The sequence below is a fragment of the Periophthalmus magnuspinnatus genome, chromosome 3 (assembly GCF_009829125.3).
Source record: "Periophthalmus magnuspinnatus isolate fPerMag1 chromosome 3, fPerMag1.2.pri, whole genome shotgun sequence".
Taxonomy (NCBI): Eukaryota; Metazoa; Chordata; class Actinopteri; order Gobiiformes; family Gobiidae; genus Periophthalmus; species Periophthalmus magnuspinnatus.
This window is the reverse complement of record NC_047128.1, coordinates 1,632,853-1,651,279: the sequence shown is the minus strand read 5'-3', so window position 1 is coordinate 1,651,279 and position 18,427 is coordinate 1,632,853. Positions and strand designations below refer to the sequence as shown.

Sequence of the window (18,427 nt, the reverse complement as noted above, 5' to 3'; positions counted from 1 at the left end):
TCTCCGCTTCAACAGCCGCTTGTTTACTACGACGGGACGCCTGTTACCACGGCGACACAACGCACACGTTAGCAAACACTGGCAAATAAGTTTTAGGAAAGTCCGAAAACTCCAAAATATTTTCAGTCAGTGATTTATCTGAGTGAGAGTGACAAACCGAAAAACCTACTCAAACAGGAAGTGGTCATGTGCACACTTCCTGCTCCATCGACTCTGGCTCCAATTCACTTTCTATTGAAAAACTGTGGGTCCTCTCTTTGTCTCTCTCGTCATTTTGGTCTTAAATGTTCGTATTAACCCGTTTACATGATCCTGGGGTTATTATTTCACTTTTGTGTCTGTAAATCAGGATAGGGGCGTTACCTTCAGCAGCCTTGCTCCTGATTGGCTCTTTGGTTGCTATGATACTCGGCTCCAAATTAGCCGTTATAACTGCTCTGCCTCGTTGAGCCTCACTTGCGGCTGAACGCTGTGGGTGATGTCACACTCACTCAGTCGACTGCTTCATACAGTCGATGCTTCAGACATAGCAGTGCCTCCTGTTAGCTTCACCCACCCAGGGAGTATCCACGAGGTTCTTTAGGGCAGGATGTCATGACGAGTGTGTTTATGGTGTAAATAAAATGGCGGACTCCTGCTGTGGTGCAATAGAGTGAGCAGCTTAAATGAGGTTTAAAACAACACCTGAGGTAAAAGGGGTGACACAGGTCGGTGGTTCGATTCCTCTCAGCATAAAAAACACAATATAAAATGTGTCTGTAATTTAACATCTGCATCGCAAAAGAACTGGTCTAGTCCTGGTCTAGTCCTGGTCTAGACTTGGTTTAGTCCTGGTTCAGTCCTGGTTTCAGTCCTGGTTCAGTCCTGGTTCCAGTCCTAGTTCAGTCCTGGTTCAGTCCTGGTTCAGTCCTGGTTCAGTCCTGGTTCAGTCCTGGTTCAGTCCTGGTCTAGTCCTGGTTCAGTCCTGGTCTAGTCCTGGTTCAGTCCTGGTCCAGTCCTGGTCTAGTCCTGGTCTAGTCCTGGTCTAGTCCTGGTTTAGTCCTGGTTTAGTCCTGGTTTAGTCCTGGTTCAGTCCTGGTTCAGTCCTGGTTCAGTCCTAGTTCAGTCCTGGTTCAGTCCTGGTTTCAGTCCTGGTTTCAGTCCTGGTTCAGTCCTGGTTCAGTCCTGGTTCAGTCCTGGTTCAGTCCTGGTTCAGTCCTGGTTCAGTCCTGGTCCAGTCCTGGTCCAGTCCTGGTCCAGTCCTGGTTTAGTCCTGGTTCAGTCCTGGTCTAGTCCTGGTTCAGTCCTGGTCTAGTCCTGGTCTAGTCCTGGTTCAGTCCTGGTTCAGTCCTGGTTCAGTCCTGGTCTAGTCCTGGTCTAGTCCTGGTCTAGTCCTGGTTCAGTCCTGGTCTAGTCCTGGTCCAGTCCTGGTCCAGTCCTGGTTCAGTCCTGGTCCAGTCCTGGTCCAGTCCTGGTCCAGTCCTGGTTCAGTCCTGGTCTAGTCCTGGTTCAGTCCTGGTCTAGTCCTGGTCTAGTCCTGGTTTCAGATCCATTGACTCACAGGTTGACGGTGTGATTCCAGCTCCCACAGACACATCCTGTTGTTGTGTCCTTGAGCAGCGCACTCTGTGTGTGTGCACTGGAGTCTGTGGGTGAGTTTTTCCTTCTCGGAGGGAAAACACAATATAAAAACTATAACTCAACATCTGCATCTCAAAATAAAAATACAAATTCAAAGCGTATTATCAGAGTGAGTATTTATTTTGATGTGTCTTATCGTATTTCAAACATCTGAACCTTCGCTTCCTTTTTTCTAGTTTGACCAGTTCCTCTTCATCGGGGAAAAAGCAGAACTTCTCACGCTTTTATATTCCAGTCATTTGAACTTGAAGTGTTAAAGACGACATCATGGAGGTAAGTCCAGCTCCTTTAGTCCAGTTTGAATCGTCGCTTTGGTTTAGTTTCGTCATAATCTTGTCGTATTGTGTGTGTTTTGTGTGTGTTTGTGTGTGTTTGTGTGTGTGAATGCAGCTTATCACTATATCGGAAATGCGTGTCATATTTTAACCTGTGTAAATCCGTTTTTTCGTGGCTTTCAGACGCACAAACATAACGAACATAACACATTCTGTATCTAAGAACGATTTAATAAGAGAATATACCGTAAATTTCGGATTATAAGCCGCTACTTTTTTTCCACGCTTTGAACCCTGCGGCTTTTACAGCAGTGCGGCTTATATATGGAATTTTACTGGATAACGGCCCCTGGGGGGCGCTCTCTAGCTGTAAACGTAAAAGTGAGACAGACGTGGGGAAAGATTCTGCTCTGAAGAATTCACTAGTTTTGATTTTGAACGATCATTTTGCGCATCATGAAATGGATATGATGCAGTTTTTAAGATAAAGAAACAGAAAGGAAACAGAGCAGGGGTCGGCCTTTAACACGCAAAGAGCCATTTGGACCCACTTTCCACATAAAATAAAACACTGGGAGCCGCAAATACTTTTTGACATCTAAAATGAAGATAACACTGTATAATAACAATAATGTAACGGAATAATGTAGGTTTTACTTTCACGGACAAGCCTTCTACACGTGGCAGATAAATATGGCAAAAACAACTTAAGTGCATTAAAAAAATACAACTCACCAAACCGCTGCATCAATGCATCCTGCGCTGATTATGTGATTCTGTCTACTCTACTCCGCAGTTTCTTTAAAAAAACAACAACAAAAAAACTCGTAGCGTATCGTTTAATCCCAGGTGCTTATTCTCCATGTGCCAAAGCAGTTTTGAAGGTTTCATTGCCTTATTTGCTTTTCCCGTATGTTACGCAGAGCGGACTGTGCGTGAGAGTCACCTGTAGCGACAAACCCAGATTTTAAGTAGGCATTGTCTGTTAAATTTATCTTTCTTTTTCTTGGAGGTCGTAGTCTCTTCTTCTGGCTCCTCAGTTGTCCTTTTCCCCTTTGTTAAAAAGCTCCCCAAAGACTTTTGTTTTGGCTCATTTTCACTCGCTTGTGGCTCTACTTTTGTGCGTCGTGTCTGATGTGTTATACGTGATACGTCACCGCGGAGACAAGAGCAGATAATAAACTTGCTACTACATCAAATAGATTTCTGTGGCGATTTCCAGCAGGATTTTCATGATACATCTACGGACGAGCTTATTAGTGTGTCATTAGGGACGGGCCAAAGTTGCTCCTGACCCCTGTGCGCACAGCGTCTGAAAATCAGGGCTCTTTACGCAGGACTGTGAGCTGTGTCTGTGTTAGTTCCCAAGCCACGCAGAGCCGCAGTATGAGGCGGAAAGAGGCGCATACGGCTCCGGAGCCGCGAGTTGCCGACCCCTGAAATAGAGCCACTGCACGTAAGCTCGACATCAATGAATCCAACTTGGTCAATGTAAAAAGACGACAAAAGTTTTCAGAGGAAATAAAAGCAGATTTTCCGTGTTGGTGCAGCTTTATTTTCTAAACCTGCAGATGTGTTCATCCCGTGTTGTTGTCGTGTTGGTGCCAATTTTCAGGCACAGTTTAAAAAAAAGCGTGTCAGTGCACCGTCTTTCTGTGTAAATGTCTCATGTTACAATATGAAAACCTGCGGCTTACATTCAGGTGCGGCTTATATATGTACAAAATTGATTTTCTCTTCAAATTTAGCTGGTGCGGCTTATATCAAGGTGCGCTCTGTAGTCCGAAATTTACGGTAATTATAAATGTATTACTCTGTTCTAATGTCGTTTCCTCGTCACACACAGACCTGGAGTTGTGCTTTTTTCTTTGTTTCATTCGCACACGTTTAACACACAAACCTGCAGATTTAAGGCTAAGTTCTTCTCTCAAACTGAAATCACTGTTCCACCTTTACTTTACTTTACTTCATTTTATTTAAAAGGACAATGTGCAGTTACATTGTGCCATGTTCTTTAAGTTGTCTGGGAGCCTGTTCCATTCTTTAATGGCTTTGTAGGAAAAGGCTGATTGGGAAAAAGCAGACTTTCTTGTGGGAACATCACAGTCACCCCTTGAGACAGACCTGTGCTCTGTTAGTGAGTTGAGCACGTGGCTGTACAAAAGTTTTCAAGGGGGTGGGACAGCGTCATGAAGGATTTTATGCACCAGGCGGATATCAGAGTATCTGATCAAATTGTCAAAGCTTAAAATTTTATATTTGTCTAATATATTGCAGTGGTGGTATTTTTATCAAGAATTTTGAGAGCCTGATTGTGCAAAGATCTTATTGGAGTCTCGGTCGCTTTGGCTTGAGACCAGGACGACATGCAGTACAGGATGTGAGAGATTATCATTGCATTGAAGTAAGATCTTGCAGCTTCCAATGACGAGTTCCTAATATAACGGACGTTTGTGACATTATATTTCAACAAGGAGCTGTTAACGTGAAAACTACCACTTGATGACATCACAAGGTGGAACAGAGCATTTTGAATGAAACAAAACACAACTCCAGGTCTGTTTTTGAAGCGGTAACAGCATTACAACATGGATTAAAGCTACAAGAGTCAGTTTTACGTTACTATAGGACCTTTAAAAACTGTAGCTCACATCAGGACATTAACAAAGGTAAAGCTCCTAAAAAGTTTAAAGTTGAACAGTATTTATTCTGCTGGAACACGTGTTTGTGTCATGTCCGAGGAGTTTGAGTTCAGCTCCGATTTCACACCAACAATCTTCACTTCTTTTATCTTCAACGAGGAACCAAACGTCTCACGGCTCTGGCTTATTTTGTCTCCGTTTGTAAAAAGGTAAGTGTAATCTTTGTTTTCTTTTGTGTTTTGTAACAGTGTTAGCAACAGGCTGATAAAACTATAGCTAATAACCACAGAAGTGTAAACAAATCTGGAAGAATCCAAGATGGCGTCGTGTTGTTTTCAGTGGCACGTGCTCACCGGCACATGGGCCCAAAAATAACACTTCCTTATTACGGGTTAGCTCCTCCCACTGCGTAATCTCATTTTGTGTACTCGTTTTTGTTTTTTTGTTTTTTTCTGTTATTGTATTTTAAACGTGACCCATGAAAAAGAGCCCAAGTGTCTCATCACATTCCCCGATCTATTTTTCTTCCATAAAAAAGCATTTTATGGAGCTAAATTATTCCCTGATTGTGAGAAAGATGGACTGATGTGGGCGGAGTTGTGTTTTAGTTTTTCTTTTTCCTCGGGTTATGCAGAAATCAGTGAGCCTCTGTCCGTGTGAAGGGTCATGTGCGTTAGCGATAGCTGCTAGAGAGCGGGGTTTAGTCCTGGTTCAGTCCATGGCCTCACTCCTGATTGGCTCTTTGGTTGCTATGATACTCTATGAGCTTCATTTGAGCTGAAGCTGTGGTGACGTCGCACTCACTCAGTCACTTCTTTACAGTCTGTGGTTGTTGTTTTTTTTTTTTTCAGGAGGCTCTTAGGTTCTGCAGAGGTCAGATATTGTCCACTTCTCTTTTACACGGTGTTGACTTTGGAGTGATTTGTGTTTGTTAATAAGAGACAATACTGTATAAAGTCATGTTTCAAATGTGTACGCTTCACATAATGAGCCCAAATCTATAAATGACATTGGATTTCCAAAAGGTCAGAGGATTAAATCAGCTCATATTTTGAACGTATTTCACTCACAGATATTTACACGTTCCTGGGATCAAATAGTTGGTGAAATGTCTTGTATAATTGTTGCATTTGAAATAAAAGTCATTGTTTCCAATCCACTGTGTATGAAGGAGTTTTATTTTGAAAAGCACAACAGACTTTGACGGTAAAAAAGACGCTGTAAATCCATCATCAGGAGTGAATTGTAAAAACAAAAATATGATGATACGACTCATCGTTCAGTTTATGAAAGATGGACTTTTTTTTCGAGGGGGTCAGTGTTATTATTTCTGCTCACTGTAAATACACGGCTTTGTTCAGGCACGTTTTGTTTAAATGAGTCTAGTCTGTGCTCTGTGGGTCCAGTCTGTGCTCTGTGGGTCCAGTCTGCGCTCTGTGGGTCCAGTCTGCGCTCTGTGGGTCCAGTCTGCGCTCTGTGGGTCCAGTCTGCGCTCTAAGGGTCCAGTCTGCGCTCTGTGGGTCCAGTCTGCGCTCTATGGGTCCTCTTTATTTGAGGTACTTACTGCAGCCCTATCCTCCACCCACATCCCTGAGGTCAGAGGTCAGCTGACCAAAGCCAGACTCAAGCCCAGAGGTGACAGAACCTTTTCAAGACTATGTAACAGCGCCCCCTGCCTGTCAGATCCTCTCAGTCTTTAACACAGTTTAAGACCAGACTGAAAACCCACCTGTTCTCCCTGGTATTTAACACTGGACACATATACAGCTGTTTTATTGTTTCTTTTCCTATGTATCGTGTTAACTGTAGATTTGTTTTGTGTTGACTTTTATGTTTTTTTAAATGTACAACTTAAATAAAGTTGAATGTTCCTGAAAGTTTGTTGTATATTAACTCTATTTTTTCTTATAGTGTAGTTAAATAATAGTTATTTACTATAGTCACTGCCACGTTTCCAAACCCAGTGGACTGTGACATCTGATGAAAATAAAAGGTAATTTTATGAATGTGGTAAAACTAAACAGACCCGTGTTACTTACGGTACATGATGTTACCAAACGGCCGGTGGATTCACGTGTGTGGTAACAAATCAGGGGAATAACACATACATGGTTATTTGGATTTAACACAGTTCAAGTTATTTCTACAGCACATTTAGAAGAACGTCAGATGACCACATAAAAGTAAAATAAATAAATACATAAAAATTAAATAAAAATAAATAAATACATAAAAATTAAATAAAAATAAATACATGAAAAATTAAATAAATAAATAAATAATAAATAAATAAATAAATACAAATTTAATAAAAATAAATATATAAAGATTAAATAAAAATAAATAATACATATATAAAAATAAAATAATAAATTAATAAATAAATAAAATAATATACAGATAACATGATACATAAGAAAACTACAATAATTTTGGTATATATAAAAAAAATTAAATAGGACAACTCAAAAACAATCCTGTATTAGTGGTTTGTGAAATAAAAAAAGACTTTAAAAAAAGTTGCCCAAAAGTTGCAATAAAAAAGCGTTGAATAAGATGAGCACTACTATCAGAGATGAGTTACTGTTTTAAATCCAAACAGACGAAAGAAACTGTGACTATTCCAGGACGTTAGAAAGAATTACAAAAAAAACATTTGGTGGGAAAAATGAAAAATGTTTCTAACTGTTCAAAATCAGGAACAGGGTTGAGCCAGGACTTTGTGGAACCAAACCAGGACCAATCAGGACCCAACCAGACTCATTTGAGATTATTTATCCAGACCAAGGTTTAGTTTGTTTTCATCCCTGACACTTTGGAGCTCACTAGCGCCTCACAGTGGTCATGTGATCTTGCTGCGACTGATTTAAACAGGGTTTGGTGCTGTGTTCCTGTCGGTGGAGGCAGGACGACAGCGCCATCTGCAGTCCGACTTCTTCAGGACAGTATGTGGTGTGTGAGTGAAAAGGCTCCACCAGAACCACATCATGGACTGAGACGGAGCAAACGTCACTGGGACAGAGGATTTTAAACCGGGACGAGGGGCCTTTCTACTCTCACACCTGCGACACTGTCCTGAAGAAGTCGGACTGCAGATGGCGCTGTCGTCCTGCCTCCACCGGTAGAAACACAGCAGCAAAACCTGTTTAAATCAGCTGATTGAACACAGACATGTCAAACTCAGGGATGAAAACAAACTAAACCTTGGTCTGGAAAAATTAAAACCAACCAGACTCATCCAGGACTAAACCAAGACCGAACTGGGACTGAACCTGGACTTAACCACAGCTAATGTTCGTGTAAATTGCAGGATTTGCCAGTGGGTGGAGGGGTCTTCATAGTCCACCAGGAAACCGAAGGAAAGCACCAATATGAGGTGAAGAGTGTCATCAAAAATCGGACGAAACCTCAAGAGAAGTTCTTCCTCAGGTAAAGTTGATGTTTTTTTGTGTTTTATTCAAATATTTAAACATCAAAAGGTCAAAAGTTAAAAAGTTACGGGTTGGTAGGGGTTCTGGTTCTTTTCCCCCCTTAAAGTTCATATTAAATCAAACTAAAACGACAGCTCCCATCATGCAGCTCAACAGGTTTGATTGACAGGACCCTCCCTGTAAAACCAGCAGTGTTGGCGGGAAGACCTTGCTGCTGGTTGGCTCTTTGGTTGCTATGATACTTGCGGTCAGAATTCCAAATATGGAAATCAGCTCCAGATTAGCCGCTATAGCTGCTCTAGCCTCGATGAGCCACAAACACACAGGTTCTCACTTTCAAGTTACCAACAGAAGATAAAATTTACGCAAACGTGAGCAAAAGATCTGTTTAGCGAGAGTCGTGACTGAGGAGGCGACGAAGCTGTTCCTCTTCACCTTATTCCACAAGTTTCCGTGGGCGCCGTCATCATTTTTTGGGTTGTATCGTTTTCCGTGGGGTCGATCGTGACAGGAAATACGTTCTACAGAGACAGAGACGTTTTGAAGCCTCCAGAGAGTTGGGCATCGCTGATGTTTCCCGCAAATCAACGAACTTTTATATCAGATTGTAGCGGCAAAACTAACCGGAAGTGCCACCACAAAGAAAGCACAGTTTGGAGCTTTTAGAGGCAAAAAACACTCTCCTCTCTTGTGGTTTTATTAATAATGTTTTTGTTATTTTGTTTTTTCAGGACAGGAGACAGGCTGATGATGGTGAACAACACTGAGATCCAGGATGTTCCTCCAGAGCAGTTGGCAGAGATCCTGACCCAGGGGAGCCCCATGCTGGTGAGATCCCGCCCCGTTTCTACTCAAAGGATTCTATTTAACATCTGCGCATTAGTGTGATTAGTGCTGTCGAGGAAAATGTCTGTAAAATACAATCAAAACATAAAAGAGCAGTGTCCCAGCTGGTTTACAAGCCTTAAACACTGATGTCCAAGAGGTTCCCCAAGTACAACTGGCTCTGAGCAGCAGCCACAGAAAATCAACAATGAAACAGAAACAGACAAGCAAATGGTGAAGTGTCCCACAGCGCCCCCTGTCCTCAGACCCTCCTCCTGCAGGAACCACTGTCCCACAGCGCCCCCTGTCCTCAGACCCTCCTCCTGCAGGAACCACTGTCCCACAGCGCCCCCTGTCCTTAGAAAACACTGAAAAACACTGGGAAAAAGAGAAACATTGAAGAGAACCACAGTGAAGGAGAGATCCACTTCCATGGACTAAACCAGGACTAAACCGGGACTAAAACTAGGACTAAACCGGGATTAAACTGGGACTAAACCAGGACTAAAACTAGGACTAAACCAGGATTAAACCAGGACTGAATCAGGACTAAAGCAGGACTAAACCAGGACTAAACCAGGACTAAACCAGGACTAAACAAGGACTGAACCAGACCAAACCAGGACTAAGTCAGGACTAAACCAGGACTAAGCCAGGACTAAACCAGGTCTAAACAAGGTGTAAACCAGGACTTAACCAGGACTAAACCAAGACCAAATCAGGTCTAAACGAGGTCTAAACGAGGTCTAAACGAGGTCTAAACGAGGTCTAAACCAGGACTAAACCAGGACTTAACCTGGACTTAACCTGGACTAAACCAGGACTAAACCAGGACTAAAATAATCTGTCTTTTGTCTTTGTGGTCAGACGGTGCATAAGACGATCAGAAAGAAGGAGCCTGTGGAGGAGAAACCTTCAGATGGCGACGTGTTGGTCCCATGCTCCAAAGAGAAGCGTCTGCTGTGGTTCAACCAGGAGATGAGGAGGAAGGACGACCAAGAACAAAACGAGGTCTTACCCAAAGGAGAAGGTAAGCGATACGGCAGGCTCGTAACCCAGATGCCCTCCCTTAATAAAAACGTAAGCTTGTTCCCTCATGAAAAAAACATTTGTGGAGTTATTTCTGTTTTGTTAAATTTCAATAATCAAACTGATCCTGTGTCTGAAACATTTGGAGGACAAACAAAAGCCTGGGATCTTTGTGAAGCTGAGACTGTGTCGTTTTAAACTGTGTCGTCTCATTTACTCTAATGATAAAAGTCTGATTTACTCTTATTATAAGGAGGGAACAAGCTCGGCAAAGAGGAACAAGAGATTTCGAATCACGCCTTAATTTTGGTTTGGGAATATGAGATTGAGTAGAGCTGGAGTCTGGAGGGATTCAATTCTATTCAACTTATTTTTGTAAAGCCTGAACATGAGAATTATTTAATATGAGAATTTAACCAACAGGAAGTTAGAAAATCAACAATGAAACAGAAACAGACAAAAAAATTAATCAACAGAAAACAAACAAGCGTCCTAGAGCGCCCCCTGTCCTTAAACCCTCCTTCTCAGCAAGAAAAAATAAAAAAAAAGTGGGAAAAAGAAGGGCATCTGAAACAGGGAACAGCATGTGAAGAGTAATGAACAAACTCCAGGTGAACTGAAGAGTGAAGCTGTTTGAGGGAAAATAAGACAAAACAGAGGATAGTCTCAGGTCACCATACTTCCAGCATAGCTCCCCCTAGGCAGCTTAACTGAAACTGCAGGTTTTATTTCTGCTCCTCACTGTCCTGAACATGAGCTCATTCAAAGAGGAACGTTTTAAGCCTGGTCTTAAATGTAGAGACTGTGGAGCCTCTTTAACATGGACAGGAGCTGAGTCCATGACACAGGAGCTCGGTCAGTGTCCGACTGACATTAGACTGAACATTTGTTGGGTTTTGACAGTTCCCACATCAAAACTTAAACATATTTCACTAAAAATGTTTAGTTTTAATGGCAAATTTAATGGCAAAATCCAGCATCTTTGTTCTAATCAGGTAAAGCATCAGTACAAACACAACCCAGCATATACCTCTATACTGCTTCAAATAAAATACAAAACATAACTGTAACTTGCTCGCTGTTTGTGCAGGTGAAGAGGAGGTGTGCACAGAGGAGGCTGAGGAGAGCGACCTCCTGGTGGTGTCGATGAAGAACACCACCATCTCTGTGATGACGGGGAGGAGCTGTGACTCCACAGAGCCGTGCCCCGAGTGCAGCCACAAGGAGTGTCTCTACGATGACGTCGTCATGGTGGCCGAGTCCAGCTCCATCACGCGAGGTCAGTCCACGGCTCGGGGAAAACACGGAGAGTCTCGTCTAACTATAGCAGATTATCATTAACGTACATGTTAGCATACACAGATGAGGTGTATGCAGAATGTTCTTCTATGGGCATTATAAAAGTGACCTACAGTGACCCTGAGTTGACCTCTGACACTGAGACTCTAGGGACCATACAGCTGCTTAAACGTGTCTCGAGTTGGACTAGTGGCCACTCATTGGTACTACAACGACAAATGAAACATCTCAGCCTCAAAATGAACTTTCATACACGTGTTTCACTTTGGGTTAATTATTCATATTAACTTCTGCTAATATATATACGGCTCATTTGCATATTGTTGTTAATATTATTATTATTATTATTGTTGTTGTTGTTATTGTATTATTATTACTTTATTATTGTTACGGATGCACAGATACCACTTTTTCCCAAAGGAGTATGAGTACTTCACTTTGAGTACTCGCTGATGCTCGCCCTGATACCAGACCTTATCTTCACAGGGTTCATTACAGCAGTAAATCTAATTCATTTAAATGGATTTTTATCAAAGCTAAAGCCACTTTTTCATATTAGAAAACTGATCTGAGGCAGTTTTATTTCTACTGAAGTCACTGTAGTTTCATATAATACAAATATAATTTATTTAGATCAGCTCCTGGATTTGATATTTACTCTGCTTCGAGCTAACTGCTAACGAGCTAACTGCTAACTGCTAACTGAGAGTGTGTGTTCCCTCGGTCTCTTTGTCCCACATGTTCAGGCTGTTTGTCTTTTAAAGCTCTGGACTCGCTCTGTTCAGTCGATACATTTGTCAGTTTTAATAAATCACATGAACAAGCAAATAATCACCAGAGCCACATAGCAACATTAGCTACGTTAGCATGCTCCTATTATAAACACTGCGCTGATATTTGCAGCACATCGGCAGCACACTGGAGAGTGTGAGCACTGGCATCTGGTACTGGACCAATACTCGATGCTGGTATCGGTATCAGCGCCTCTCCAACTTTTATAGCTACAGTCGTGAAAACAAACAACTGAATGGAACGTGCCAAAACTTTTATTGTAGTGAAAGTTTTATAGAGTCACTCTTAGTCTTTATATGAGCCGTCCTTTGTCTTTATCTGAGCCGTCCTTTGTCTTTATCTGAGCCGTCCTTTGTCTTTATATGAGCCGTCCTTTGTCTTTATCTGAGCCGTCCTTTGTCTTTATATGAGCCGTCCTTTGTCTTTATATGAGCCGTCCTTTGTCTTTATATGAGCCGTCCTTTGTCTTTATATGAGCCGTCTTTTGTCTTTATATGAGCCGTCCTTTGTCCTATAGGGCAGTAGTCCCCAACTTTTTTATCACCGCGGACCGGCCAACGCTTGAAAATTTTACCGTGGACCGGGGGGGGGGGGGGGGGGGGGGGTTTACTCATTTAGCTAATTTGTGGGTTAAAAACCCTTAGCATTCCGGGTCATTTTGGTGAAATTGCCTTTGTTCTGACCTCTCCAAATTAAAATAATCACCACTATTGAACCCTCAGTAGTAAATGCACAAGTTTGTGTCTTTGTAAAGGTCACACCCTATAGTTTTACCCACAGGTGTCAGAATCACTGTGAGTTTGTCTGCTGAGCATTTATACACTTTGGGGCGCGGATTGGCATTAGCTAATGCTAATGATTACACATGATACACATTTGACCCACAATAGCAGAATAAACCACGTTTACCGATCAGGAACAGCATCCAGTCCATCAGCACATCAGGTCCTCTGCTCTTGAGTCCATCATTAGATCTTCACTCGGCTCCACGAACCGCTCCGGGTCCAGATGCCTCTAGTTTAACTTGTACAAACATCCACAGTGTCCTCGGTCGTGTACTTCCTTTGTTTTGTCCGTTTCGTCATGTTTAAAACGCAAAACTGCTACGTAAAATTACGCAATACGCGCGCGGGCCGTTGGAACACTAAGTGGTTAAGTTGTTGTCGCTCAAGTGACGGAAATGTAACCGAGAGAATCCGGTCATTTTTCAAAATAAACGATTGTTCAGACTCAGATAATAAATACAACGGAAATAATTAATTATTTCTTGGACGGCCGGTGGCCCGGTACCAATTGATCCACGGACCGGTACCGGTCCACGGCCCGGTGGTTGGGGACCACTGCTATAGAGGATTAAACATGTTCTCACGGTTTACCTATTTTTCACATGTGTTTTTTCTCAGTTTTGTGTTGTTTCTTGTGTTATTCTGAGACTGTTTTCTTGTTTTCAGTTCCCGGAGGAAGCGGCTCTTTCCGGCATCAAAAATGCAACGAGGTCAAAGTGGAGAATGTGACGAGTCGTCTGTTCCTCAACAGCCTGTGCCACGAGAAGCAGGTCTACATGTCCCCCCATCCAGGTGTGACCCCCCACCCCACCCAGGTGTGACCCCCACCCAGGTGTGACCCCCCCCCCCATCCAGGTGTGACCCCCCCATCCAGGTGTGACTGCTGTGGGGATTTAACTGAATATGACAAAATTAATATATACCAACCATAGACTGTTTATATAAATGGACATAGCTAACCTGCTAGCTGTCGTGCTCCAAACAGGAAGTGATCATGGTGCGCTTCCTGCTCCATCAACTCTGGCTCCAATTCACTTTCTGTGTAAAAACTGTCCCCTCTCTCTGTCTCTGCTGCTTCAGACTCGTCATTTTGGTCTTAAATGTTCGTATTAACCCTCTACATGATCCTGGGGTTTTTATTTCACTATTGTGTCTGTAAATCAAAATATGAACATTAATAACAGACAAATCAGGTGCCTTCTTTCTCAGAGGTCGCTCTTGCTAGCGTTAGCAACAGGTTTGATTGACAGCGTTGCTAAGTGTCTGGAATATACTACAGTGTTCCCTTGTTTATCATTTATTTTTCCCACACTGGCATTAACATTTTCTCACATTTCTCTCTCGTTTAAACTCTCTCAAAGTTCAAACCTTCGTAGGCGTCTTTGTCGGTGCAGAACGTTTCATCGACATTGTGGGTTTTGTCGGTGGAGAAAACAAATTGCAAAAGTACAGCACTTCAGAGTCACACTGAGATCCAACGTTTATGTAAATTTGTCTGAACACATTCTGTACTGGACAGGAGACACGGCACGGAGGAGACTGATGGACAATGGTCTACAGTCCAACAGCCAATCAGGACGCACGACACAATGGTCTACAGTCCAACAGCCAATCAGGACGCACAACACAATGGTCTACAGTCCAACAGCCAATCAGGATGCACGACACAATGGTCTACAGTCTAACAGCCAATCAGGACACGGGGGAGACTGAGGATTTGAACATCATTTATTAAAATTTTTTTTTTTGTTATTAGTAATTTAACTTACCGTATTTTCCGCACTATAAGACCTAAAAGCCTTTAATTTTCTCAAAAACCCACAGTGCGCCTTATAATCCGATGCGCCTTATATATGGATCAATATTGGTCAATTATGACACCCGTAGTCAGGAGGCGTCGCTGAAGTAATAGCGGTAATAACCCTTTAAGGACTGAGCACACTCTGGGCCAGTACAGCTCACCTAGACCTAGACTTTTATTATTTTTTAGCCATAAAAATCATGTTAAACGAAGTATCAGCATTTGCTGCATTTTTTCCACACAACTACTTCTATTTTACACATCCATCCGTATTTTTTCTTTTACGCGTCGAATAAATGACTGGGAAAATCCCCGCAGCCCCGCGCTCTCATTCATCACCTTCAGGACAACAGAGGCAGATTTACCGTAATGATGGTAAAATATTTAGATAGCCCCGTGTCTCCGCTTTGAGACGCCGTTTGAATTTACATGAGAGCACGACTGGGCGCGGAGTTACGCTGCTGGAAAGTCCGCAACCCGCTCTATCTGCAACGACAGGATCCGACCCTATAGGGATAACGGGGAGACAGCGCGACATACGCCACAATCTGCCAATGGATCGCGGATGCCTGGGCTGATATATCAGTCTCAACTGTGGTCCGAGTTTCACGAAGGCAGGAATTGTCACTGAACTGTTAAGACAACAGCAGCGACACGGATAATGGCGATTTTGACGAGACGGAATCGTGCACTTTGAATGAGCTCGACCAACTGTTCAACTCAGACATTGAAGAGGAAGAACTCGACGGATTTGTGAATGAGGAATGAGCTGAAAAAGTGAGGCTTTACGTGTTTCTTTCACGTGTTTACAACTAAACAAGGCTGGGAGATATTGTGAATATGGACATTAACGTTTGAACAACGTTGAGTTATTGTTATTGCGTTGCACTATTTCGAGAGTTACTATATTGTGAATGCATTAACTTGTTTTGTGAGTTTGACTGACTTATCTGACTGTTTTGTTGACGTTCCCTTCAGCGCAGCTCCATCTCGTGGATGCGTAACACAACCTCAGATACTACAGTAGTTTATATTCTATGCGCCTTATAATGCGGTGCGCCCTATATATGAAATTTGTTTTAAAATAGGCCATTCATTGAAGGTGCGCCTTATATTCCGATGCGCCTTATAGTGCGGAAAATACGGTACTTATTTTTCTCCGTATATCTCACTTCATATATTTGATGTGTTCCGTTTGTATATTAAATGTAGAAAGTGGTAAAAATGCATTGACTGCTCATGTAATGATATTTGTTTTCAGACCTGATCACCATCTACTACTACAAGTCTGACCGGTATGGGCCCAGCTCTGAGGTGAAGCTCCGGGGGATGCCCGTGGTGCTCAACTTCAGCGGATCCAACTGCTTCCTCAAATGCAGCCAAGACGAAGAAAACCGAGTCCAGCTCTGTGTCGAGGTAACGCAAACATTACAAAAAGCCATGTTAAAAAGTCTGCACCATTCTGGGAAAAAAATCAGTGGCGAGCCGTGCATTTGACCCAGGGGCCTTCAGTGACGTCCCCCAAACCAATAAGCAGCACTGCATTTACAATTAAGAGCAGGAAACTAAGATCACAGATACTGTCAAAAATGAAAAATAAAAATGCGACTTAAAGATGTCAAACAAAATGGCATGAAAATGACGCTAAACAAGTCTGTCCAATAAACTGCACAATGTCGTGGTTTCATGTAAGACATTGACCAGACAATAACAAACTATTCTTTGAAAATAAAGTAAAAGGATCATTTGTATTTTTGACAATAGGCTATACAACAACAAATAACTGAAAATGTGACGCAACTGAGACTGAACGAACTTTAGTGCAGTTTTAACTGAGGTGACTTCAGTGCTCCATGTTATTATTAACATCATAAATTCACTTTTCCACAGTGGAGCTCCGTCTCCCTGCGCGCTCCTGAGCTGCAGGTCCACTCCAGTGTCTCCAAACATTTTTAAACACACTTTAAATACCCAGCCGGACAACAGCAGTACAATTTGCAATGTTTCTCAGAAGCTGTGAGCCACAGGGACCGTTCATAGTTGCTCGTCTGGTAATGACGGACAAACCCTTTTCCTCGCTGGGACAGGTTAGCTAGCGTAGGGGTTGTCCGAACTCTTCTCATAATATTCAGCTTTTCGGGAAAGGTCCATCTTCTTCCATGGCGTGGAAAGTATATCTGCAGCCTGATCAATCTGTTCTCCTCCTTTGCCCGGGTTATACATACAGGACACGGATCTCCAGGTTTAGTTTGACATTCTGCAAACTGCCGCCTTTCACGCTGTAGCAGCTTATTATCCAATCACAGGACACGTGCATGTCCATTTTGCGTAGGAACTTCTAGCTAGGCCTGAAATGCAGAATCGAGATCTGTCTGTTGAAACTGACTGTGTCTGTGTCTACTTCCAGTGGACTCTGCTCTGATTATTCTTTAAATTTAAAGGCTTTAAATGTACTTTAAACCAGCAGAGAAGGCCCTGCTGGCCCTGATGGACCTCCACTGTAAAACATGTATAACAATTATCACTTTTCTGATTAGGTTTACGCTTTACATTTTAATAATATGATTCTGTTCAAAGTTCACATTCTAAACGTGTCCAGAAAAACTGACAAAAAGACTGAAACCTGAACTGGTAAAAACTGATACAACAAGAACAGGGGCGGAGCCAGATAGTTTTGGTTGGAGGGGATGGGTCAGGGCGCTCACCCCATTTTCGTCTTAAATGTTCGTATTAACCCTCTACATGATCCTGGGTTTTTTATTTCACTATTGTGTCTGTAAATCACGATATGAACATTAATAACAGACAAATCAGGTCCTTCTTTCCCCGAGGTCGCTCCTGTTAGCGTTAGCAACAGGTTTGATTGACATGGCTTATGTCTCTTATTTGATCTTATTTGATTAGATATTACGTTTTAAGTCGTTTATTAAGTCGTCTGAGGTTTATTCACAAACATCTTTTCTTTACGATCGACCCACAGGAGGAAATTAGGACTAGTCAGGTCTGTGGAGATCACATACTGCCCCCTGTCTGTGAAAAACACTTATTTCTTTAATGGCATTTACACTCGGGGCGTCTCTGGTATTAAAATGTCGAATTTGACCCATGTGACTCAAAGTTCCACTGTACAATGAGGCTCATTCCTCGGTGCTGGATTTGCTCAGATTAATGAGTCGTTCTAAATGCTCTGAAAAGATAAAATTAAAATATTTAGAGACAAAAGACTTAGGATTTTTTTTCAACTGTCTGTATTAGCATCCTGGCTAGCCCTATTGTTCTCTTTGTTTCCTTTGTTTGCTTTGGGTCTGAGGATGGATGTCTAAGGCCCTCATTCCTGTTCAAGGAAGAAAAACATTTCTGAAGCACAAAAAATGCTTCTTTAACTCCCCTCTAAATTCCTTTTCTAAGATCTGTACGTTTGTGTTGTAGATTTGTGAAAAACAGAAGCTGAAGAACATCTCGAGGAGAGATCGTCAGGCTCTGGCCTTTGTTTTCTACATGAAAAGTGAACGCACCGGGGAGACCACGTTTGAGTCGGCGCTTCACACCGGCTGGTTCATCCAGAACTCTGACGTCAACTCTGTGGAGATGGCGACGATGGAGATAGACGAGAGACAGAAAAGACAATTCATCATTATTATAAAAAAATGAGGAGGGGACGGACTGGAACTTTTTTGGGGGGCCATGACTGACAGGGGGCCAATTTTAAAATGTTGTATCTGTATCTACCTGATAAATAAAAATAAATAAACAAATTATACTATTGCAGCTTAGTTTTATATGAGCCATTCATAAAAAATTGTAAATGGCGAGTTTCATTCACGTACACGATCAGTTTAAAGTTTGAACTTACCCTCACGTTCATGCTTTTATTTATTTATTTTTTTCTTTGTACTACTTTCTACATTTTATATACACAAAGAAGACA

At 42.2% G+C, this 18,427-nt stretch overlaps 1 protein-coding gene across 1 annotated transcript; it reads left to right on the top strand.

Moving 5' to 3' along the window:
* Positions 1–1,878: 1,878 nt before the first annotated feature.
* On the top strand, positions 1,879–18,194 carry il1fma (interleukin-1 family member A). The gene is made up of 8 exons (XM_033986912.2): positions 1,879–1,893; positions 7,848–7,966; positions 8,700–8,796; positions 9,661–9,823; positions 10,913–11,101; positions 13,365–13,490; positions 15,761–15,915; positions 17,929–18,194. Exons 1-8 carry the CDS (start codon positions 1,888–1,890, stop codon positions 18,148–18,150), a joined length of 1,077 nt encoding a protein of 358 aa, XP_033842803.1. The 5' UTR covers positions 1,879–1,887; the 3' UTR covers positions 18,151–18,194.
* Positions 18,195–18,427: the final 233 nt, after the last annotated feature.